The 24,665-nt window shown below is 34.4% G+C and overlaps 1 protein-coding gene across 4 annotated transcripts in view; it reads left to right on the top strand.

Annotated features, from left to right (window-relative positions):
* The window catches only part of BABAM2 (BRISC and BRCA1 A complex member 2), a 546,733-nt gene that overhangs the window by 218,017 nt on the left and 304,051 nt on the right, over positions 1 to 24,665 (top strand). For 3 of the 4 annotated variants that reach the window (XM_074209807.1, XM_074209805.1, XM_074209808.1), the window contains exon 7: positions 6,930 to 7,016. The exons of the other annotated variant lie outside the window; for it this stretch is intronic. In XM_074209807.1, the coding sequence (XP_074065908.1) occupies positions 6,930 to 7,016 (87 nt within the window). The remainder of the gene's footprint in view (positions 1 to 6,929; positions 7,017 to 24,665) is intronic. 4 annotated transcript variants of the gene reach the window in all.

Below are 24,665 nucleotides of genomic sequence, written 5' to 3'. Positions count from 1 at the left end.
CCCTCTCAAATTTTCTTGTATTTAGCTATTGTATTTATTATGTTTGTGTGTGTGTGTGTGTGTGTGTGTGTGTATTTTTATGTGAATCCTTGAAGTCTTCATTATTAAATTGAATGCTCTTTGTTAGATAGGGTTATTTCATTTATTATATTTCTTTCCGCCAACCAGTACACTTAATAAATGCTTATTGTTTGAATGATCAAATTAAAGCTCTACAATTTATTAAAATATATCTTTAATTCTTGGCAATACTTTCAAGTTTAATTCATAATTTTTTTTTCTAATTATGAAATGAGTTTTAGCCAACTGTCCTGAAATTTGCTGTACATTGATTGGTATTTAGGTGATTAAAGGAAGAACTTTGACAGTGAATATTTGATCTCAATGGTGTGTTTATTTCCTCCATTTGTGAGCGTGGCAATCTACCATTGCTTTCTCATTCTGATGGATTCTTATCCTTCTACAAGCTTTTACATAGTGGGTCCTTTAAATGTATTGGAGACCTTTTTATAGGTTACATACGATTATATGGGTATTAATGAAAACAATAGCTGTCTGTCTGTTATCACATTCGATGACTTCCTCATCTCTTTTTTCCTTTGGTGTATAATTATGAATTGGTAATTTACTGCAAATTCCTTTGAGGCTATGGTATTTAATTATTCTGTTCTGGATCCACTTTATTACCCATTTGTAGTATCTATGTAAAATATACATATGCATACACACACTCTTATAGAACGGTTTATATGTATTGATTTTTCAGCTGTACATCATAGTTTGGATAATAGCCATTCTTCATTCACTTGTCTTTTTTATGAATAGAGGCTTTGTGCTGTTGCTGGCACATTATAATTGTTTAATAAATGCTTGTTGACTGCCTGACTGACTGTTTCAAGACTGGATGCAGAGCACAATGCAATGCTTTAACAAGATAATCTGAACAGTTCATCAGTTGAGAATTCCTTGCTCATTTGGACACTTCCTTTGACATCTGTCTTTACTGATATTTATGATGAAGGAGCTGTCAAACACAGTCACTGTTGTTTTCCTTTGTAAATTTAAATTATTTTAATGAACAAAAATCTATTTTCTTTCCTGAGGGAAAACAGCTTGTAAGAAATAACATAGTCAAACCAAAGAAATTCCCATATTGACAATGTATAGAACATACCTTGTTCTTTACTCTTAGTCCATTACCTCTCTGTGTGGAAGGAATTGGGAAAGCAGACTTATCACTGGTCCTCTGGAATTTTATTGTGTAGACAAAAGTTCTCAATTCATTCAAAGTTATTTGTTTCTGGACAGTTTTTGCTATTGTATAAATTATTGTTCTGGTTCTAGTTACATTATTCTGTAGCAGTTCATCTAAGTCATTCTTGGTTTCTTTGAAATTGTCCTTTCATCAATTCTTGCAGCTTAGTAATATTCCATTACATTTATAAATAGCATCATTTGCTTATGCATTCATCACCAGATGGGCATCTTAGTGTCCAGTTCTTTTCTACTATTTAAAAAAAGTGCTGCTATAAATATTTTTGAACGTGTAATACTTTCCTTTTTAGGGGTACAATTACATTTTTATTCTTTTTTTATTTAAAAAATTTTTTTTAGTTTTTTGGAAGGCAAATGGGGTTAAGTGGCTTGCCCAAGGCCATGCAACTAGGTAATTATTAAGTGTCTGAGGCCGGATTTGAACTCAGATACTCTTGACTACAGGGCCGATGCTCTATCCACTGTGCCACCTAGCCGCCCCTACATTCTTATTATTTTTAAAAAAAATTTTATGTGATTTTGACATTCATAGGAACAATCTTATTGGAAGGGAGTTTTAAAAGTACCATTTTCCTTCACCAAATTAACTACTTTTTAGTATTAAAAAACAATAGGCACAGTCTGTTTTAATCACCTATATATAAAAAAATGTGTATGACTGCAGGATATTATTTATAAATGCTTATCTGTTCCCTTTTTATATTTTCTTCAAGAATAAAGTATAGAATGTTCTTGTAAAGATCTTATAGAAATGTAAAATTAGGTACAAATTGATCATTATTTATATTACATTTTCATAATTTTTGTCCCCTAGGTGCTTTTCAGTGGATTAAAGAACTGGCTTTTAGAGTTATGAAGATCAGAACAAGTCTTGCCATTGGCACATACTATACCTGCATTGGGATTTTGTTTAATTGTTTCAAGTAGTTTTTAAGATAATTTTCTCAGTTTCTCTAAGTATACCATCACATCATCTGCAGAGATAGAAAGCTTTACCTCCTCATTGTCAATTCTATTTCCTTCAATTTCTTTTTCTTCTATTGCTAAAACTAATATTTTTAATGCTATATTAAATAATGGGGACAATGGGCAACCTTGTTTAACCCCTTATTGGAAATACTCCTAGTTTATTCCCCATTATGTATAATATTTGTTGATAGTTTTAAAAATAGATACTGCATATTATTTTAAGGGAAACTCCATTTATTCCTATATACTCTAGGAATAGGAATGGGTGCTATATTTTTACAAAGGCTTTTGTGGCATCTATTTAGATAATCATATGATTTTTGTTGGTTTTGTTATTGATATATTCAATTATATTGTATGCTTTCCTAGTATTGAACCATCCCTGCCTACTTGGTAAGTTGCTGTTATCTTTGCTAAAATTTTATTTAAGAGTTTTGCATCAATGTTCATTAGGGAGGTTGATCTAATAATTTCCTTTGTTTTGGTTCTTCCTGGTTTAGGTATGAGCACCATATTGGTATCATAAAAGGAATTTGGCAGAACTCCTATTTTTTAAAATAATTTATGTAGAGTTGGAATTAATTTTCCTTAAATCTTTGGTAGAATTCACTTATAAATCCTTCTGGATTTGGAAACTTTTTCTTCAGGAGTTTTTTTATTATTTCTTCAATTTCTTCTTCTGAAATGGGATTATTTAATATTTTATTTCCTCTTCTGTTAATCTAGGCATTTTATATTTTTGTAAGTATTCATCTATTTCATTCAGGTTATCGTGTTTATTGGCAATATAATTCGATAAAGTGGCTCCAAATTATCTCTTTAATTTCCTCATTGGTTCACCCTTTTCATTTTTGATACTGGTAATTTGGTTTTCCTTATTTTTTAATCAATTTAACCAAAGGTTTATCTATTTTTTTCCCATAAAACAAACTCATAGTTTAATTTATTAGGTCAAGAGTTTTCTAGCTTTCAATTTTATCAATCCCGTGATTTTAAAAATTTCAGATTTGGTATTTAATTGAGGATCTTTAATTTATTCTTTTTTCTAGTTTTTTTAGTTGCGTATACAATTCATTGATCTCCTCTTTCTCTATTTTATTCATATGAAAACTGGTATACCATAAATTTTGGTATGATGTTTCACTGTATCAGTTTCTGGAATGAAATGATTATTTGTTGTTTGATCCACTTGTTCTTTAAACAGTTTAGTTAATTTGTGGTTTATCTTTCCATGACCCTTTATTGCATGTATTATTAGTTTTACCTTTTTGCATTTGATTGTAAGGTTTTTTTTGCCTTAGTTCAGGTCTGTCCATCCATTCTTTTAAAAGTTTTTATCAGAGAGAGAGAGAGAGAGAGAGAGAGAGAGAGAGAGAGGTGTCTATTTGTGTTCTTTGATTTCCTTTTATCGTTGAATTTATCATTGTTCTAATGCATACCTAGAGTTCTCATTCAAAAATAACTTTTCCCTCTGTTATCAAGTATATTTAAAAAAAAAATTATTGAAGTGTTTACTAGGTACTTTGCTCTCTTACTCCTTCTTGAAGAAAATATGTGTGATATGTAGCCAAGAGGTTTTTCTGTAGTCTTTAGTCTGTTGGGCTCTTTTACTCCACCTCCTGACAGAGCATTCTCACTGCATCCTCCCTGCTTGGAGGGCTCTGCCTCTTCTGTCTCCTCCTCTGGCTTCCCTGGCTTTCTTAAAGACTCCCCCAAAGTCCTCTAAGTCCTATTCCTTCTAAGATCACCCTCGATTTATTCAGCATTTACCTTGTTTGCATAGAATTATTTTCATATTTTCTCCCTCATTAGCTTCCTAATTCTTTGAGAGCAGAAATTTTTTGTTTGTTTACTTTGCTTATGTTTGTTTTTGCCTTTTTTTTTGTCTCCCCAGTTCTTAGCACAGTACCTGGTATATACTAGGTGCATAATAAGTGCTTGTTAACTTTACATCTGGACAATATTTTTCATCATCTTCACCATTCTTTCCAATGTTTACCTCTTTCAAAAAAGAATAAAAATATTTTGGGGAGAGTATTCTTTGAAATCATAAGTCTTCTGTGACCCAGTTTTTTTTTTTCTTCTTTAGATAATAACCCTTCTCCTAGCCTTGTGTTCCCATTTAGCCTTTTCATGGAATTCTCCATATCTGTAATTCTGTGGTCCATTATCTTTCACGTTAAAAACTTATAGACTCCTTTTCTTTACTGAATCAGGGCTTACTAGTCAATCCTTGGTATCTCTCCCAGTCTATATGTGGGATAGGAAACTAATCAAACATGGCTGTCAGGTACCACACTCTCTTCATTTAAATCCTATGTGTCCTTACACTGTGTCACTGAGTTGTCCGGATATATGAAAGATAAAATCTAGGTACCCTTATAGTGAACTAAGGGGAGAAATTAGAACATAGTAGAACCTGGACATACCTGTTCTGAAGGTCATTCTTTTGTATAACAATTTTCTTCTATTCTATGTCCTAAAGATTATTCCACTCAAGGCCCATCAATTTCTCCTCTCTAATTGCTGAAACCTAAATGCATCAATCCCTTTTATTTTGCTGGTGCTTCCATTAGGTCTTATGATATCCCTTGTTTAAGTTTAAAAAAAAAGCTTTAATAAAGGACTATTTTTGGCATTACTGGCCAGTCCATTTCTTTTGGAAAAATCTCTTTATGTCCAAAGCAACTGCAGTAGACTGAGATACTAACATGATAATTTAATGTCAAAGTTTTTCTTAGAGCTCTGTATGAGCCTTCAGTTATTTACCTTTGGGAGTGGTTATTTTGTAAATCCTAAATATTGCATTGTGAAATGACTTTGTTCCATTCTTTGAAGATTGTTGTTACCTTTGGTATAAAATAAAAACCAATTCTTCAAATTCCTTTATTTTTTTCTCCATCTACTACTTTTATATTCTGGTTTAACTTCTTGTGAGCCTATCACTATTAGATATTATTTCAGTTCCTTTAAAAATATTCCTACTTAGTCATTGGGCAAGAATGTCATATTTAGATTTCTGAGCATGTAGTTAATATTTATAATTTATCTAACAATTGTGGTTTTTAGTTCTGATTTTTACAATAGAAGTACTAGAATACTGTGTAAGAAAAGGGCCATTTTGTAGTTTTCTTTATTTCGTGTTGTGTGCCATGAATCAAAAATTCATCACCTACCTTGTCACTGCTTTACTGGTGGTGGGAGCCACTCCATATTTAGCTAGGCCAAATACATACACAGTCTGTTGCTAGGACCATAGCTAAAGTCTTTCTAACGTAAACTAATAATAATAATAATATCAGCAACACTAGTAATCAGAAGTTATTATATAGTCACTAATAGTGCTTAATGGTTTATAAAGCAGTTTATATGTTTCATTTCATTTGATTCTCACAACTTTATGAATTAAATACTGTAAGTTTTATTGTCTACATTTTATAGTGAAGAAACTTGAGAATAAGAGGTCAGTGAATTGTGAAAGTTTATACATATAAACATCAAAAGCCATCTTTGAATCCATGTTTCTCCTAAGTTCAAGTCCATTATCCTTTCTGTCATAACCCTAAATGCTCTGCTGCTTCCCTTAAATCTAGAGTTTATACTCAAACCAACCTAGCCTTTTAAGAAACCAGTCACTTCTTCACAAAATACCAGAGTTGACCCTTTGTGGAAATTGACAATAATGACGTCCACAAAAAGGAGCTACTGGGACACCAGGTAGCATAGTGGATAGAGCATCAGCACTGGAGTCAGGAGGACCTCAGTTCAAATCCAGGTTCAGACACACTTGATACTTACTAGTAATGTGACCCTGGACAAGTCACTTAATCCCAGTTGCACCACCCCCCCCCCCCCCCGCCAAAAAAAGAATTGCCAGAAATGAAATAAAAGTACTTATTTGACAGTTTTCTAAATGAAGAAATTCTAGGGTACAAGAACTCACTTGGGATTTGAAGTAATAGGAAAATCGTTGCTCATCAATACTGAAGGGGATCTAGGAAGAAGAATTTAAGTTCATACTTCATACTTATCTGATTAAGCCTGAGCTCATTTCTAAGGCAAAGACTGTTAAGTCTAGGAGGAGTCTGAGAGATAATCTAGATCACTTTATTTTAGGTCCAAAAGTTTTAAATAAGGTCATATCACCAATTAATGATTGTGCCAAGAGATGTCAAGTCTCCCAATTTATAGTTTTCTTCTTTTGTCTACCATGTTATCAACTATTCTCAAGCAGTCTAAATGACAACAGCCCTATTCTGTTCTTCTTCCCATCCCAGACCAGGATTTCATGAGGTGCCATGCTTATTTTACTCTCAGCTCTACTCCTCACTCTCCAGACTTTTCCATGTCCTCTCCAGTATTTTTGCATCTAACATTTTGTGATACTCTTTTCTTATTGGTGAGTTCTTAACCTGAAATGTCATCTCATGGAATATCCAGAACTTACTTATTTCATTCCTGGCTCCTTTTCTCACAAGTATCCTTTCTCCCTTCTCCTTTTTCAGCTGAACAGCTCCCTTTTTGTGCTAGCTTCTCCCATTAGAATGATGATGATGATGATGATATTTATCCTTCGTTCTTGAAGAAAACCATGACATCAGGGAGCTGATGTCATGACAAGCATATGAATTGGATTTGAGTGAGGGGGTACTGTGCTAAGTCACCTGTTTCACATTCTCCTCCAGAGTCATCTGGGTCCAGTTGGCCATATTGAATCAGGACAACAGAAGATGGCCCTGGCGAGGCAGTCAGGTTTAAGCGACTTGCCCAAGGTAACACAGTATTAAGTGTCTGAAGCTGGATTTGAACTCAGGTCCTCCTGTCACTTAGGAAACTCTTAATCATTGCTTTATTTGCCCATCTATCTGTGTATCATTGCATATCTGTGTGTATCATCTCATCTCTCCCTTTCTAAATTTTAAGTTCTTTGAGGGAAAACACCAGACCTTATTTCTCTTTATATTGTCCCTCAGTTAGTCAGTGTAGAGCAAAGTACTTTGCTCTTGGGAATTGTTTATAAATGAATTGACTCATGATTGAATAAATTAGTGATTGAATCACTAGTTCACTTCAACTAAAGAAACATTTATTAAGCACCTACCAAATAACAGACCCAGGACTAAGAATGAGGAATATTTAAAAAGGCTTAAAACTGTCCCTGCTCTCCAAGAACTTACAGTTTAATGAAGACAACATTCAAATAAGCATACACACAACAAGTTATATACAGGACTAGGACTAGTAGGAAATAATTAACCAAAGTGGGGGTACTAGAATTAAGATTGTTTAGGGAAGTCTTCTTGTAGTAGGTAGGTTCAGATCCATGACGCTACTTTAGAAATATAGAATTTTCCCTCTTTTTTGTATCTGTACATATGTAGAAATACATAATAGATTCATATATTTTTATCATAGGAGTGAATCTCTCTGAAATCATCTAGCCCAACCCTCTCAATCAGTAATAAAAGTCTAGAGAGAGGAAGTAATTTGTTCAAAGTCTAGCTAGTTGCAGAATTAGACTTTGAATTTGAGTCTCTTAACTCCTTTTGCAGTGTTCTCACAACCAGAAATTGAATAATGATAAACTGATTGAAAAAAAAAGGAAGAATTAGCAAGTTTGATAAGAGTGACTGATTTAGTTATATTCCATCTAGCTGTCAATTGGTTCAGAAAAAAACACATTATTAGCAAAGTGATGTTATATAGAAAAGGCATGAAATCAATATTATAAATGGAGAATTAACTAAACAACTCTACAACAACATAATATTGGGGTTTGGTTATAATGTTAACAATATATTACTATAAAACAAGATGGGTAGTTGAGTTTCAAATCTGAGGAATTGGGTTTGCCAAGATACTGCCTGTAACTGCACTTCATTTAAACTCTCAAAGTCTCTCTATAGTGTCTTCCATTTGGCATATAAGAACTTAAGTTGAATCAAATATGTGAGATAACTTAACTCAGAAGCTCAGGGTTAGCCTAGGGCACAGGTAGACTTGGGATCCATTTCTGCTTCTGCCATGTGCTGGTTCTCTGACTGTAGACTGCTCATCTGCTGAAAGGATTTTCCTAAAACTCAGATCTGACCTTGTTATTAGCCCTCTTCTGATTTAATGCCAGGGTATTGCTGTTACCCCCACAATCAAATAGAGAACTTTCCTTTAATTTTTTAAACTCTTCTAATTCCATTCCTGCCATCCTAGATTTATTTTCTCCTTGCTTTATTCCCTACACCTTATGATTCAGTTAACCTGGTCCATTTTTGCTTTTTCTCACATGTAACCACTTATCTCCTAAATCCATGCTTTGTATCAGCTCTCCTCATACCTAAAATACCTCCCTCTTCACCTCTCTCTGCTTCTTAGCCTCCCTAACTTCAGGACTCATCTCAGATTCCATTTTCTATTTGAGGGCCTTCCACTTCCCCTTGATGCTACTTCTTTACCTCTAAGATGATCTTAATTCTTTCATTTTGCCATATCCACAGTGTTTACTATGCTAACTATATCATAGTAAATGCTTAATAAATTTTTGTTTACTGACTGATTTCATTTCTCAATACAGTTCTCAAAACTATGTTATAAGGAATTTTTAGTGCTAAGTAGCAGGAGTTTCTTATACTGAGTAAATCACAGGTACAGATGCCCTTTTCCATCCCACTTTAAATTCCATAATGAATGAGTAAGTCAATCAAAGGATAATACTAAGCCAATGAAAAGGAATAATTGAAAGCAATAATATTGTCTGTCACCATGAAAGTATTAACACAAAGAATAAGCTTCTGCATTACTATGATGAATGGTAATAAGAATATGTGGGTCACTGTCCACTGTAAAAAATGAATGCTGAGCAGTTGAAATAATTTATGTTGTTTCATTAAGGATTATTTCAGAAGCTATATATAGAAGTACAGGAGTTGATTGAATATGTTCTAACAAAGAAATTGAGAAAAATGGGGGCAGAGTCAAGATGGGTACAGAGCCAAGATGGCAGCAGGAGAAGAGCCTCTCTTAGGTGATCTCTCTAAAATATTTCAAAAACCTTAAAATGATGACTCTAACTAAATTTTCAAGAGACAGAACCCACAGAAAGATCCAATGAGGCAATTCTCCAGGCCAAGGTAACCTGGAAAATAGTTGAAAAACTATGTTCCATGGTGTTGGAGGGCCAGCTGCACCAGAGCTAAGGAACTTCAGCCTCTCGGAACAGCACCAGTGCACCTGGGAGCACCAGCTCCCAGCAGCAGAAGCAGTTTCCTGACCTGCATCCCAGAGAGCACCAAGCACAACTTGAAAGATCAGCTGGGAGACCTCTGCCAGAGCAAGTGCGAAGCTGAGGCACTCAGCACAGCCCAGATCCAGGAAACAGAAGCAGGCCCATAGAGCCATCCAGCAGGAGGCTCCAGGCTGCTACGCCCTGAGTGCTTCCTCTGTCCCTGAACAGGACTCTGGGACTTTGACCACATTCAGACACTGGTCACAGTCTAGGCCTCCATAGAGCAGGGGAACCCACCCACCCCCCAGCCCCTTGGCAGCAGGGTGAGCTTGTGGTCATTCACAGACCAGGAGAGCAGTCAGAATCTCACAAACTGAGGTCCTTGGGGGTGTCTCAATAATACTCAAAAGCTCAGGAAACACCCCCAAACCAGGCACAGGCTGGGGAAATGAGTAAACGGAAAAAAAAAAGGAACTTGACACTTTGTTCACATGGAGGACCAAAATACTACATCTGAAGTTGAGAAATTTCAAACTTCTGCCTCTAAAGACTCCAAGAAATATAGAAGTTGGGCTCAGGCTATGACAGAGATCAAAAAAGATTTTGAAAATCAAGTAAGGGAGATAGAAGAAAAATTGGGAAAAGAAATGAGAGAGATGCAGGAAAAAACATGGAAACCAAGTCAGCAGCTTAGTCAAGGATATCCAAGAAAATGCTGAAGAAAATAACATGTTAAAAACCAGCTTAGGTCAAATGGATAAAACCATTCAACAAGTTATTGAGGAGAAGAATGCTTTAAAAAGCAGAATTGGCCAGATGGAAAAGGAGATAAGAAAGCTCTCTGAGAAAAACACATCCTTCAGATGTAGAATGCAACTAAAGGAAGCTAATGACTTTGAGAGAAATCACAGGTACAATATTTCAACACCAAAAGAATGAAAAATTAGAAGAAAAAGTGAAATATCTCAATGAAAAAAACAACTGATCTAGAAAACAGATTCAAGAAAGATAATTTAAAAATTATTGGGCTACCTAAAAGTCATGATCAGGAAAAGAGCCTTGAACTCATTTTTTTTTTTTTAATTTTAGAAAGGTTTTATTTATTTTCAGTTTTACAATTTTTGTACAAATCTCACTTCCCTCCCCCCACAGAAGGCAGTTTGTTAGTCTTTACATCATTCCCATAGTATGCATTGATCTAAGTTGAATGTGATGAGAGAGAAATCATATCCTTAAGGAAGAAACATATATTATGAGATATAGCAAAATTACATAATACAATTTTTAAAAAAATTAAAGGTACATAGAAAGTCTTTGGTCTTTGTTCAAACTCCCCATCGCAGATATTCCATAATTGTGCCTGATTGTTGCTCTGTTGGTATGAGCAAGTCCATTAAGGTTGACCAGCATTCCCATGTTGCTGTTAGGATGTACAATGCTCCTTAACCTCATTTTTAAAGAATTTCTACAGGAAAATTGCCCAGATATCCTAGAAGCAGAGGGTAAAATAGAAATTGAGAGAACCCCCCCCCCCATTTCCTCAGGAAAGAGATCCAAGAAAAACAACCCCAGGAATATTATAGCCAACTTCCAGAACTCCCAAGTCAAAGAGAAAATATTACTAGCAACCAGAAGGATGTAATTCAAATATGATGGAGCTGCAGTCAGGATTACCCAGGAATTAGTACCATCCACATTAAGTGCCCGTAGGGCTTAGAACATAACATTCTGGAAGTCAAAAGAGCTTGGAATGCATTCGAGAATCAGCTACCCAGCAAAACTGAACATCCTATTCCAGGGGGAAAAGATGGACTTTGGTGAAACAGAGGGATTTTAAATGTTCTTGTTGAAACGACCAAAGCTGAACAGAAAGATTGACCTTCAAGTACAGGACTCGGGTGAAGCATAGAAAATGGAGGAGAATGGTAAAATATGAGGAATTTAATGATGATGAACTGCATGTATTCCTGCATAGAAAGATGACACTGATAATACTCATGAGAACCTTCTCATTTAAAAGAGTAGGTAGAAGGAGCTTTTATAGATGAAGCACAGGAGAGAGCTGAATTTGAAGATACAATGTATTGTAAAGATTGGAGTCAATGGTTGAAAGGGAAATGTTCTGGGAGTAAGAGAGGAGAGGTAGAATAGGCTAAGATATTTCATATAAAAGATATTTCATGTAGCTTTTGCAATGGCATGGAAGGGGGGAAGGTGAGGGGGAATGAGGGAACCTTCATTCTCATCAAAAATGACTCAGAGAGAAAACAACATAGACACTCAATAGGGTATAGACATCTAGAGGAAAAAGTAGAGAAGAGGGAATAGGTGGAAGGGGGGGTGTAGGTGATAGAAGAGAGGGTAGATCATAGGAAAGAATAGTCAGATATAACACATTTTCTTTTTTACTTTTTGCAAGGTGGTTGGATTGGGTGGTCTGTCTGGGACCACGGGCCTGGGTGGTTGCTTGGTCTCAGGTGGTATGGGGGCTTGGAATCTCTTGGCCCCAGGGCTGGTGCTCTGTCCACTGTGCCACTCAGCTACTCCACAGCACACTTTAGCAGAGGGAGAGAGTGAAAGGAGAGAGAAAATATAATAGATGGTAGTGGGGAGGAATGGATGGAGTGAATTACAATCAGCAACAGCAACTGTGGAAAAATATGAAAGTAGCTTCTGTGATGGACTTAGGACAAAGAAAGTAATCCGCTCGAGACAGAGCTGATGGTATTGGAACACAGACTGAAAGACATTTTTTTCCCTGTCTTTCACTTTATTTCTCATGTAGTTTTATATATTTGTGGGGGAGATTATGTTTACTCTTAAACAAGACTATTTTAGTAATGTGTAAATAAAAAATAAAATCTGTCTTGAAAAAAGCAATTGAGAAAATAATAATTTCTTGACTCAATTAGCATCAAAGCTTTCCTAAAATTAAAGATCTCTAATAAATGTTTAAATAAAATGGATTTATGTAAATTTGCAGCCCTTGCATTGGAGACAGAAAACACATAAATCTGAAGTGAGAAACTTTCACCATTTATATCCTGGAAATAAGATATATCCTAATACATAAGACTGAAGTGAAATTGCGTACATACATCGATTGTTTTTTCCTCTAACTTGTGTAGATGACCATGCATGCCATATTTATTCTTAGGGAGCAAAAAAAAAAAAAATAAAGGTTAAAAAAGGAATGTTTTGTTTAGGAGATAATTGAGCTCATTATTATTTAATTTTTTTATAAAAATTGATAAGAGAATTCTTGGAAAAATCAAATTAGACAATAATAATAATAATACTATCTAGCATTTATATAGTACTTTATCATTTGAAAAACCCTTGATAAATATTAACCACCTTGTCAGATTTCTTTTTCTTTGGATATTTCAGTCAACTCTGTGGGTTTTCTTGGCAAAAATACTGGAGTGGTTTGCCATTTCCTTTTCTAGCTCATTTTGCAGTTGAGGAAACTGAGACATACAGGGTTAAGTGACTTGCCCAGGATCACATAGCAAGTAAATGTCTGAGGCATGATTTGACATCAGGTTTTACTGACTCCAGATCCAATACTCATTCCACTGTGCTTATCAAATGAATGAATTAACCAAATTTCAAGATTGAAGTCCCCAAGATACCTTTCTATGGTGATCATCTTTTGTTTATCTTGTTTGTGTGTGTGTGTGTGTGTATATATACACATATATACATACTTACATACATATGTACATACTTAATTGTATGTTGTTTCCCTCACTAGATCGTTAACTTCTTCAGAAAAAGGATTATTTTCTTTTTACTTTCATTGTATCCTCAGATCTTATTCTTAGTGCTTGACACATGGTAGGGATTTAAACTACTTGTTCTGATTTAACTTGAGGTCATTTTCCTATTCTAGAGTTCAAATTTAGAATTTTTTTTCTCTGCTCTTGAATCGAATCACAATTGAAATAATGAGTTGTATTGCTTTTAGATCTTCTCTATTCTTAGTTTCCTATGGAAGTAGTAATTTAAGTTTTCATGCTTGTTAGAATTTCCACATGCCATTTGCCATTGGTTCAACTGGTTAAATTCTTTTCTAGTAATTGAATGGAATTGTGTGTAAGAATTAAATGAAAATACCACAGTTGATTGTAATTTTTTGCTTACTTTTCAACAAATGTTATTTGAAGTAAAATTTTGAAACTCATTTTAGGACTCATTTTTTTCCATAATATGCAAATTCTTATGTTTGTATGTATATATACATGTACATATACATATTGCATATCTATATATCTATTTCTAGATATACTTCTGGACATGAAAGGGTCAAAAGTGAAGAATATATGCTGAACTCTTCTGAGCATACTACCAGATATCTTGAAATACTTAAGGGAGTTTAATAATGTATTATGTGATATGAAGGGAATTTTATGCATAGCAGTAAAATCAGATTCATTTTAAGAGGATGAGGACACAATTAATTGCTTTTGTTGCCAGACTTAGCCAATAGTTTTTACTTACATATTACACTATACATTATGGTAAGTTAGTAGTATTTATACCGATAATTTGTGTTGTGACGTGGCATATTACTGAAACTTTGTTTATGCCTTTGGATGAGTTGGTGTAGTCATGGATATGATGCCATAGGAGTAGTTTTATCTCTGATTTTGATTTTTTCCCATGGATTTTGGACCTGACTTTATAGTTAGGAATTTTATTTGCAGTAAATGAGTGTAAGAAAAAGAAAGTGCTAATCAAATATGTCCAGCTGACAGTTCACTTGTTTTCCATAAAGAGATTTCACATCTAACAAGGTGTGGAAAACACTATAGTCCTGTGAAAGTAACATAAACAGATAATTAGTAAGAGTATAGCAGATCAATTTCCTATGAATAGTACTTTTTCAAAAAAAAAAACTATATTAAAGGTATGTTTTCTCTCTGACCACACTCACGATCTCTGAAACTATGTTGTAGATCACAGTAGTAAGAGGAAACCTAAAAAATCTAAGGAGTCAGAAGACACACTCCCCCTGTCTCCTGACATCTAAGGAAGGCAGTGCGATTATTTTGAAAAGCATTCTGAGTGAGATAAATGTGAATGGCTTTCAAACTTTTGGTAAATCATTTTTAGGAGATAAGGAATTGTAGAGGCATGATAGAGTGTTTTTGTTACTGATTTGAATGAAAACATAGCTCCCCATGCTTATAAAATGTGTGGATGGCATAAAATGTTTTTTTTGAATTTCAGAACTATATTTCAATGAATGCAATGACAGCATCTAATAAGACTTAATTTTAAAATGATAAATTACAAAGTTCAAGGACTATTCCCTTTAATTTGAAAAAAAACTGATATCTTATTGTCTGATCTTGTTATCTCTTATACTTTGTTTCTTTAAGGATATGATTTCTCTCTCATCACATTCAATTAGGATCAGTGTAGAACAAGGAAACAACATAAAGACTGACAAATTGCTTTCTGTGGGGGGTGGGGAGAAGTAGGATGTGGGAAAACTGTAAAACTCGGGGCGGCTAGGTGGCGTAGTGGATAAAGCACCAGCCTTGGAGTCAGGAGTACCTGGGTTCAAATCCGGTCTCAGACACTTAATAATTACCTAGCTGTGTGGCCTTGGGCAAGCCACTTAACCCCATTTGCCTTGCAAAAACCTAAAAAAAATAAGAAAGAAAGAAAAAGAAAATTGTAAAACTCAAAATAAATAAAATCTTTAATTAAAAAAATGACAAATTATAGATTCATAAAATGCCAATAGTGATATAGAATGGGGAACACTTGGTGTATCAGCAGTTTTTATAGAAAAGGTAGTTTCATTGGCTGCAATTTCAATATGTGTTACAAGTGGGATTTAACTTGTTCCTGAATCTTAAGTATTATTATCACATCTGGAGTATTGTGGGGTGGCTAGGTGGTGCAGTAGATAAAGCACTGGCCCTGGAGTCAGGAGTACCTGGGTTCAAATCCAGTCTCAGAGACACTTAATAATTACCTAGCTGTGTGGCTTCAGGCAAGCCACTTAACCCCATTTGCCTTGCCAAAAAAAACCCTAAAAAAAACATCTGGAGTATTGTGTTCAGAGGAACACTGGCAAACTAAACCAGATCTAGAGGAAGGCAACAAGATAGTGAAAAAATTTGAAGTCATGACATAGGAGGAATTGTTGAAGGAGGAATAGTGTGAAAAAAAAATTTAGGAAATAGATGGCTGCCACGTGGAAGAGGCATTAGCTTTTCTCACTGTGACTTTAAGCAGAAAAATTACAAGTTATAGGTAATTGTATTTTGGCTTAATATAAGGAATCAGTTGTTAAAAGAGCTATTAAATCAATTTACCTGCCTCTTGAGGCATTATATTTCTCCGTGTTTTGAAGTGTTTAAACAAAGAGATAGATACCTATGTCTTAGCATTATTGTATAGATGATTATTTACACATATGGCTTGAGGTAGGGAGTTAAATTAGAAAAGCCTATTCCAGCTCCATGGTCTTATGATAAATTTAGAGTACTTTTACATAATTACTTTATTATTCTATGAATGAAAGCTGTTTAATAAGGGACATGTAAGCTTGAATTGAACAATTTGGAATGTTAAGTCTGTTAGTTTTTTCTTTTTATAAACAAGCTAAAAAGACAAATACTTTACATGAAAAATTGTTATCGTCATTCGTGTAATTTTCCTGCAAACCATATTTAGCATCTTTTAAGCACTTAGATCTTTGTTAAGGCTTGACATTGAAAAAGGAGAGAAGAGGACAGGGAAAAGGGGGTTGGTGTGGGTGATAGAGGAGAAGGTAGATCATAGGAAGGAATAGTCAAATATAACACATTTTCTTTTTTACTTTTTGCAAGGTGGTTGGATTGGGTGGTCTGTTTGGGACCATGGGGCTGGGTGGTTGCTGAGTCTCTGGGGTGGGACATAGACTTGGGGCATCTTGGCCCCAGGGCCAGTGCATTGTCCACTGCATCACTTGGCTACCCCACAGCATTTTAGAAGGGGGAGAGAGTGAAAAGAGAGAGAAAATATGATAGATGGTTGTGGGGAGGAATGGATGGAGTGCATTTCAATCAGCAACAGCAAACTGTGTAAACTTCTATGATGGACTTAAAAGAATGTGTTCCACCAAAGACAGAGCTGATGGTATCAGAATACAGACTGAAACACTTTTTTTCTCTTTCTTTCACTTTATTTCTCATGAGGTTTTATATTTTTTGTGGGGGAGGGGCATTATGCTTACTATTACATCATTGGATTTTTGGCTAAAAATGTAATTTGAAAATAAATAAAATGACCAAAAAAAAAGGAGTTTCCACACCCGAAAATTCTTTACATAAAGTCTGTGCCTTCCATCTGTGTTCTCAGCATACATGTATTTGAATTTAGAGGTTAGAGTGTCTGGTAAATTTTTCTTAATTACTAAAAAACAAAACAACTACCTCTTTAAAAAAATTGTATTTTGTTTTTATTGGTAACTTTTATAACACATTTATTTTTATTTTTATTTTTTTTCAAGGCAATGGGGTTAAGTGGCTTGCCCAAGGCCACACAGCTATACTGGATTTGAACCAGGTACTCCTGACTCCAGGGCTGGTGCTTTATCCACTGCACCACCTAGCCGCCCCAACACATTTATTTTCAATTATATCCCTCTACTCTTCCCTCCTTAGCAAACCATACTTTATAGCAAAGTTCAAAATTAAAAGAAAAAGCATTTTAATTTCTCTTTAGACTCTTATCAGGTTATAAAGTCAGCTATATCAAATTCTAATTAAACTAATGAGAGAACTAGGTAATTCATCTTTGTAGTTAAGGGTTTTAAAGGATCCTTTCAGTCACCAGTCAGTTGATAAACATTAGGATCTTGGGACTTCATACTATGCTGTATCCAGTTTTATAAGACATTTTCCTATGCTTCCAAGATTTTAAACTATAGTTGGAGAGTATTTTTTTCCTCCAATACTTACTTCTTGTTCAAATTATATGAGTAACAAGCTACTTGTGAAATGTTTGGGATTAAACCTGTAGCTGATTATGAAAAACTTTGCCCCAAGCATTTAATTGCGTAGTGTAAAGACCTTTAGCCTTTGTGTCAGTAGACCCAGATTTGAATTCTAGTTGAGAAATTTATTAAAAGCTGTGAAACTCTGGGTAAACTAGGTGATAGAATATACAGCATGCAAGTTCAAATCGAACCTTAGACACTTACTAGTTGTGTGACCCTGAGCAAATCACTTAGCTTCTGTGTGCCTCAATTTCCTCTACTGTAAAATTAGCATATAGAATAGCACCAATCTTATAAGGTTGTTGTGAGAATCTATTAAGATATTTGTTATTACCATTTAGAATAGTGTCTAGCATATATTGATGCTCTTAATAAATCTCCCCTAGCCTCCCTATTTTGAGGCCTGAAAATTGGTATAAATATACTTGTTATGAAATAAATAGACATTTCATTTTGTTAATGAAACTTGCATTACAGGGGTGGCTAGGTGGTGCAGGGGATAAAGCACCGGCTTTGGAGTCAGGAGTACCTGGGTTCAAATCCAGTCTCAGACACTTAGTGATTGCCTAGCTGTGTGGCCTTGGGCAAGCCACTTAACCCCATTTTCCTGGCAAAAACCTAAAAAAAAAATATCGCATTACAGAAGATATATCTAGTTTAGCATTGCAACCTAAGGACAAGGTTTTTTAATCTGATTTGCTTCTTGAGACTTCTTTTATATTAGAATGTTAGTTCCTTTGAAAATAGGTACTATCTAGACTTTTCTGTTTCTTTTACCCAAATGATCTCGCAAATAACTTTTTCAATTAACTTTGTTTAATAATAAAATCAATCAACTTTCCAGTTTTGCTGTTTTCCTTTTTAATATTAATAAAAATCCATTTTCTCTGGCTTTACTGTTTAGAAGAAACAATACATATAATGACTACATCATTGTAAAAGAAAAAACAAAAAAACAAAACTAAATATTTAATCCAAAAGCCTGGTTTCCTCAAATTTTATCAATTGATAATTGTATGCTATACTGAGGGAGAAGATTTCATAGAATCTTTACATTTAAACTAATTTGATTTATTTTAATTAAATACATGTTCAGAAATGAATTGATTTAACATTTGCCTTTTTTGTCATGTTACTCATGCTTCACATTCTTATGCTTTTTCTCAAAGTGTATGTTTTTGTCAGTCATATTTGAAAATAGTGTTTCAGAGTACAAAAAAAAAGAGATTTAAATCAGCTACCATTCCCAAAACAGTTTCCTGTTAAATTACAAAGTAGAAATTGAAACCAATATAATTTAATCAAAGTTTTATTTTCTTTAAATTGGTTGCTCAATTTCCTTTAGTCTCTTTCTCTGTGTGCATGTATATTTTCATGGATACAACTGAGAAAAGATTGAGATAATTTGCTTCTATTTATTGGCTATTTCAATTTTTGAGACTACTTTTTAAAATATTTCGAATTATATTAATTATTGAAACACAGCAGAATAAGACTTTCAGCGACCTCAAAGTCCAACAAATCATGAGTAAATTAGATATTGAGACTTGTATGGACAAGGGCTAAGTAATAATTAATAGGTTATAAATATAAAGAGTCTAAAGGGAAAGCATTCTCCTACATCTAGCAGATCTATATACTTAGAAGAGAACACTTTAAGGGAATGGTTTCAAAAGAGATAAATAAAGTTCATCATTTAGCAGTTTGGTTCAGTTAAAAGGGATTAGACAGGGAAGAAGAGGCTTCTAAGAAAACAAACTAGATTGTAGACTCTAGGCTGTAAGTATCTTATCTGTTAAGACATCAATGCATATTGAGTATCAAGGTGGTAAATCTGCAAATGGTGTCTAGAAATCCAAAATAGATGAATTGGGTACACAAAAGTGGAACAAATGGTTATGGTCTTGAAACAAAGATAGTCTGCATACTCCCTTGGCTTTACATTGTCTACCAATTGTGATCTTAGGAATATTAGTGATTATGAGCCCATATTTATTGTGCAGCAGGGCTCCATGGATTTCTATAGAGACATCATGGTATAATGAATACTGTGGTACAACTAGAATTAAATAGTTCAAATTCCTTGTATAGAAGTTATAACTTCTCAGGACTTTGTTTTCTTTATCTATAACCTTAGGATAATAACACCTGCATCTAACTTGATCATAGTGTTGGACATGGGGCTTTGAAAATCTTAAAGTACCATGTAGATGTGGATTATTACAATAATGGCTTGTAATATAAATAGACATTTAGGTTCTTTATTTGTTTGTTTATTTATTTTTAGGTTTTTGCAAGGCAAATGGGGTTAAATGGCTTGCCCAAGGCCACATAGCTAGGTCATTATTAAGTGTCTGAGACCGGATTTGAACCCAGGTACTCCTGACTCCATGGCTGGTGCTTTATCCACGACACCACCTAGCCTACCCTGACATTTAGGTTCTTAAGGTGCTTCTAATATTTAAATGATCCTAACACATTTTCTGTGTTATAGCTGTTATATAGCTGTTAAGGGAAGCATTTATATGGTGAAGGTTGAATTATGGAAAGAGCAACACTTTCTCTATGTAAAATTAAGATGTTTGATTGTTTAGATTTTCCTTAACTGTGAGTCACATGCAATCAGTCCTCAATATTTACACACTTAACTTTTGTGACTTCAAACATTCATGTGATTTTAGTAACCTCATTTTTACTTTTGTGTTGGTAGCCACTCATTTGTGTAATAGAGAAAAAAGGAGAGGCACAGTGTGCACAAGTTTGAGGAGTGTCTGGTATACTACTATTAACTTCATTTTGTTTTGTTCATCCAAACATTTAAAAGAGAACCATGTATATCCCTTGCATATTTTCATTGTTTGCCTTTGAAATTTAAGTTTTTTTATTGCACTTTTGCCCCCCCCCCCCAAAAAAAAAACCATAGTGCAAGTTCTTTAGGCTCAAGACCTCACCAGTTTTGGCATTTTTCTAACAGCAGTGACCAATTTCCCACTAACCTCCCCCTTGGTTTTGAAAATACAGAGTTTTATGGCACTATAATTTTATCTAATCATCCTCTTGATAATTCTCATTAAGGATAAGAATACTCAGCCAGCTTGGGGGTCACTTAACTATCTGAACCTGTCTTAGGGAATTTTTTAAAGTTTCCCATTTTTGGTGATGCCAGTCTCCCCTTTGATTCCACCAGGCACTTTGTACTTTGTTGTCCTCTTCATTAATCTCCTATTCAGGTCTTTTCTCTGGAAAGTATCCATTTAACCCCTATCAACTACAGGATAAATTACTGATAAAATTATCACTCTTTAGAACCCTTTATATTGTTTCAAACTGAAATTTCAGTATACCTCTGTTTTCATTATTATCATCTAAGCCTATTTCTTTTCACAATAAATAATAGCAGTAATGTCAATAACTATATTAACTAGCATTTATATAGCTCTTAATTTGTGTCAGGCCCTATATTAAGCACTGTTCAGTTTTCTTATTTGATCTTGATAATGTGTGGGATAAGAATCCACTTAATAAAAAATATAGAGACTCCTCTGAGCAAAAAGGAAAGTTTATTTTGGCTTTTCTCTCACAAAAGTAGTGAAGAGCTGCCCCGAGGTGAAAGCCAAGCAAGATTATATGCCCGGCATGATTCCCCACTCCCTAGCCCCCTCTCTTCCAACTTGATTGGTTAAGGTTTTCAGAGTTACAGTCATTATGTGAAAAATCTACCCAGCAACAAAGAGAAGAATAAAAGGTTTTTATAAAATATTATCTCATCATCCAGATGGCAAAGATATCAGAAGAAGATTTCTAATGACCTTCTGTTAAATGAATTAATGTCTGAGTATGCAAGGTCTTCTAAGGAACTCTACTATCTTCTTAGTTTAGCACTTACCAACAAGAGAAGGTAGGCTACTATTCTCACAGTCTTTTATCAAATAGGTGGCTAACTAAAACTGCAAGGGCTCTTCTCTGGAGGTATTCCACTATTTCCCTCCATAACAGAATCAATGCAAAGTCTTTCTGGAATGAGTCTACTATTTCACTCCCTAGCAGAATCAGGAGGGTATCTGACTGGGAATGCAAGGCCTCTTTCCCTCATCTAAGAATAGTCTAAAGGTAACAGTCTGTCTTTGTTTTAATGATTTTTAACCCTGAGAGGACTTCACTAGGAAAATTAACTCTTAAAAGGGAATATTCCACTCAATAGCAAACCTAGGAGGTGCATACTCTTATTATATCCATCTTACACAGTGGAATGTAAGGTTCAGGTTTAAAAATGTTTGAGATTTAAGAATTTTTTTAATCATGCAATATTTATGATACTGTTAATTTCATGTATTAAAGTAAATATTACCTGAAGTCAGTGTTTTTTTTTTTGTTGTTTTTTTCTTGAGATGGTAGGACAAAATGTCACAACATTCTAGGGAGTTACCAGTAAGAAAAAATGTTTTGCATGTTACCAATTTTATTTTGTGTACTGTATTTTATGGATTATTTTTAGGTTACTGGGTGAGGAAAATGCATATTATCAGAATTAATATTTTGTTAAAAAGAATTGTATGGAAAAGTGAATGCTTAGTAATCTCTAGCAAAAGATTTCAGTTTTTGATGTCCACAGGTACCAAATATTCTATTTTCCATAGGGTCAGTGTATCAACATTCTCAGTTTTTACTTATGCCATTTTCTCAGTATTTTTAAGGATCTGTCATATCACTTTCCACAACCTATCTTTGAGAGACCAAAAAAAGTTTAAGCTAGTACTTAAAATTGGACTATTTGCCACAAGATCGTTTCATTCTTGTAACTGAATATACTGCACTCTGTTCCTGGCTTAGGAAACAGGTGTTCACAGACTCATTTGTAACAAGATGTTTTTGAAGAAAAAGAAAATTAAATTTACTTGTACCTTAAAGTGTATAGAGTAGGATTAAATACTACTGAAGTTGCTTTCTTTGTATGTTTAAAAAAATTCTTGATTATATGAAAAAAACAATTCTATACAGTCTTTAAAATATGCAAAAAATAGATTCAATCCCTGCAGAAGAAACCTTAGAAGTATGTTTTTTTACCTTTAGGATAAATGCAAACATCTCTGTTGGTCATATTAAAACTCTTATAGTCTGACTATAATCTCTTTCCAGAACAATTGCTTTATGCTATACCCCTGCATTTTCTTTACATTCCTACCAAACTTATCTTCTGTGTCTTTGCACAGGTTATCTTCTATGTCTGACATGCTCTCCTTCACCTCTTCGTCTTGAAGTCTTTGGCCTTTTTCATGGCCCAGCATACTATTCATGTCCTTCACAAGACCTTTCCTAATCTTCTAAGCTTTTGATGTTCTCTTTCCATCATCCCTTGTTTGCTCTTCTCATTATAGTATGTCTCTAGACATTGTTTCCACTCAGTAGAATGAAAGCTACTTGAGAACAAAGACTTTTTTCACGTGCCTGGCACATAGTAGTAATTTAAATGCTTGTTAAATTTAATTGCATTCTTCATTTTATTTTTCTACACCCTGGAACGAAATGGACATGGAAGTAGACATGAATTGTCTTTTTTTAATTCATGGGCTCATTTTACTTCTCTGTATCTTTAAGATAAACAATTCTAATCTACCACTTGGTCATTCTCCAGATTTAAAAGGAAATGGATTGTAGCAGTTGCAACTGTGTAGAACAGATGTTTTGGTTGGAAGGGCTATCAACCATCTGACTCATAATAAATCCTCAATTCCAGTAAATTCCCAGTTTTCAGTTACTGTAGGTAGAATGCAGGAAAAACATTGTCTTCAACTTTGGGTTCTTTGAATTTATCCCACATATTATCATTGTTCACTGTGCATTGCAATTTGTGAGAGGACAGAATTCTGGGGGAGGAAGGAGACAGCTTTTCCAGTAAACTATGTAGGCAGGTGGTGTTTTTTAGAAGGACCATTAAAGGTGAAACAAAACTACTGCACTCATTAAAGGGCACTGATATCAAAGAACATAAATATTCTTTTTATTCATTTCCTTCACTAAAATATATTCTGAAGTTGCACCTTTATAATCTAACAAGGTTTATGATTTTTTAAACATGAATTTAAAAATGCTTAAGCAGAAATGACCCATGTCAATAATTAAATCCACCCACAGCCTCCACTTTGCCCTTGTGTAATTGACAATGATGGAAAGAAAATAAATTGAAAGTATCGAAAGTGTTCTTGGGGAAAATATACATCAATTTATTATTGTTGAAGTTATATAAAAATATTGATTCCAGCCCCTTTTGTTATGTCAGAGAACTAGAAAGTAAAATGTGATGATGCCTTGCACTAAGTTGGGAAACAACTGAACCAGTTTTGGTATATTAATATTATGCAACAGTAACATTCAATAAGGGCTGTTTCTGTGAAACCTGAAGTAGCTATATTAACTACTATAGACTGTAGAGAGTAATAAATAACATTACTGTGGAGGTCAATAACTTGGCAAGATGTCCCATCTCTTCTTGTAATGAGTAACTAATATATCATGGACTTATTATTGTGCTACCTGCCTCCTTTCCAGGGGCTGATGGATACCAGATGTACAATAGAAGGGCCATATTGTTAGGGGGAAAAAAGATTTATGATTTTTACTTCTTTCTCTTCCCATAGAATTTTTTTTAGGTTTTTTTTTCAAGGCAAATGGGGTTAAGTGGCTTGCCCAAGGCCACACAGCTAGGTAATTATTAAGTGTCTGAGATTGGATTTGAACCCAGGTACTCCTGACTCCAAGGCCAGTGCTTTATCCACTACGTCACCCAGCTGCTCCTTCCCATAGAATCTTAAAGCAATGTTTCTTTGGTACCTTTTAGAAATGCATTCATTTATTCAGTTGTTGCTATTAGAGAGATAGTACCTCAATGAGGTATAGAAGCAAACCAAGAAGACCTGGTCTCAAATCCTGCTTCTCTTACACACTAGCTTTCTGACTTTGAACAAGTTTATCGATCATTCAGTGCTCTAGGTAACTCTTTTAAGATTGTACTTTGCAGAGAAATTGTCAACTCATTTTGGAAAAGGATTTCACTAACCTTGAAGTTCTGTCAACAGAACCACATGGTTGGCTCTTATGCTTGTTATTATTATTATTATTATTATTATTATTATTATTAGTGATTAGGTGTTCTCTGGGAAGATGACATGAACTTCAAAGGAGCAAATATTATGAAATGTAAAT

Source organism: Macrotis lagotis, chromosome 1 (assembly GCF_037893015.1).
Source record: "Macrotis lagotis isolate mMagLag1 chromosome 1, bilby.v1.9.chrom.fasta, whole genome shotgun sequence".
NCBI lineage: Eukaryota > Metazoa > Chordata > Mammalia > Peramelemorphia > Peramelidae > Macrotis > Macrotis lagotis.
Note: the sequence above shows the minus strand (reverse complement) of the source record. Positions and strands in the feature narration are given on the sequence as shown.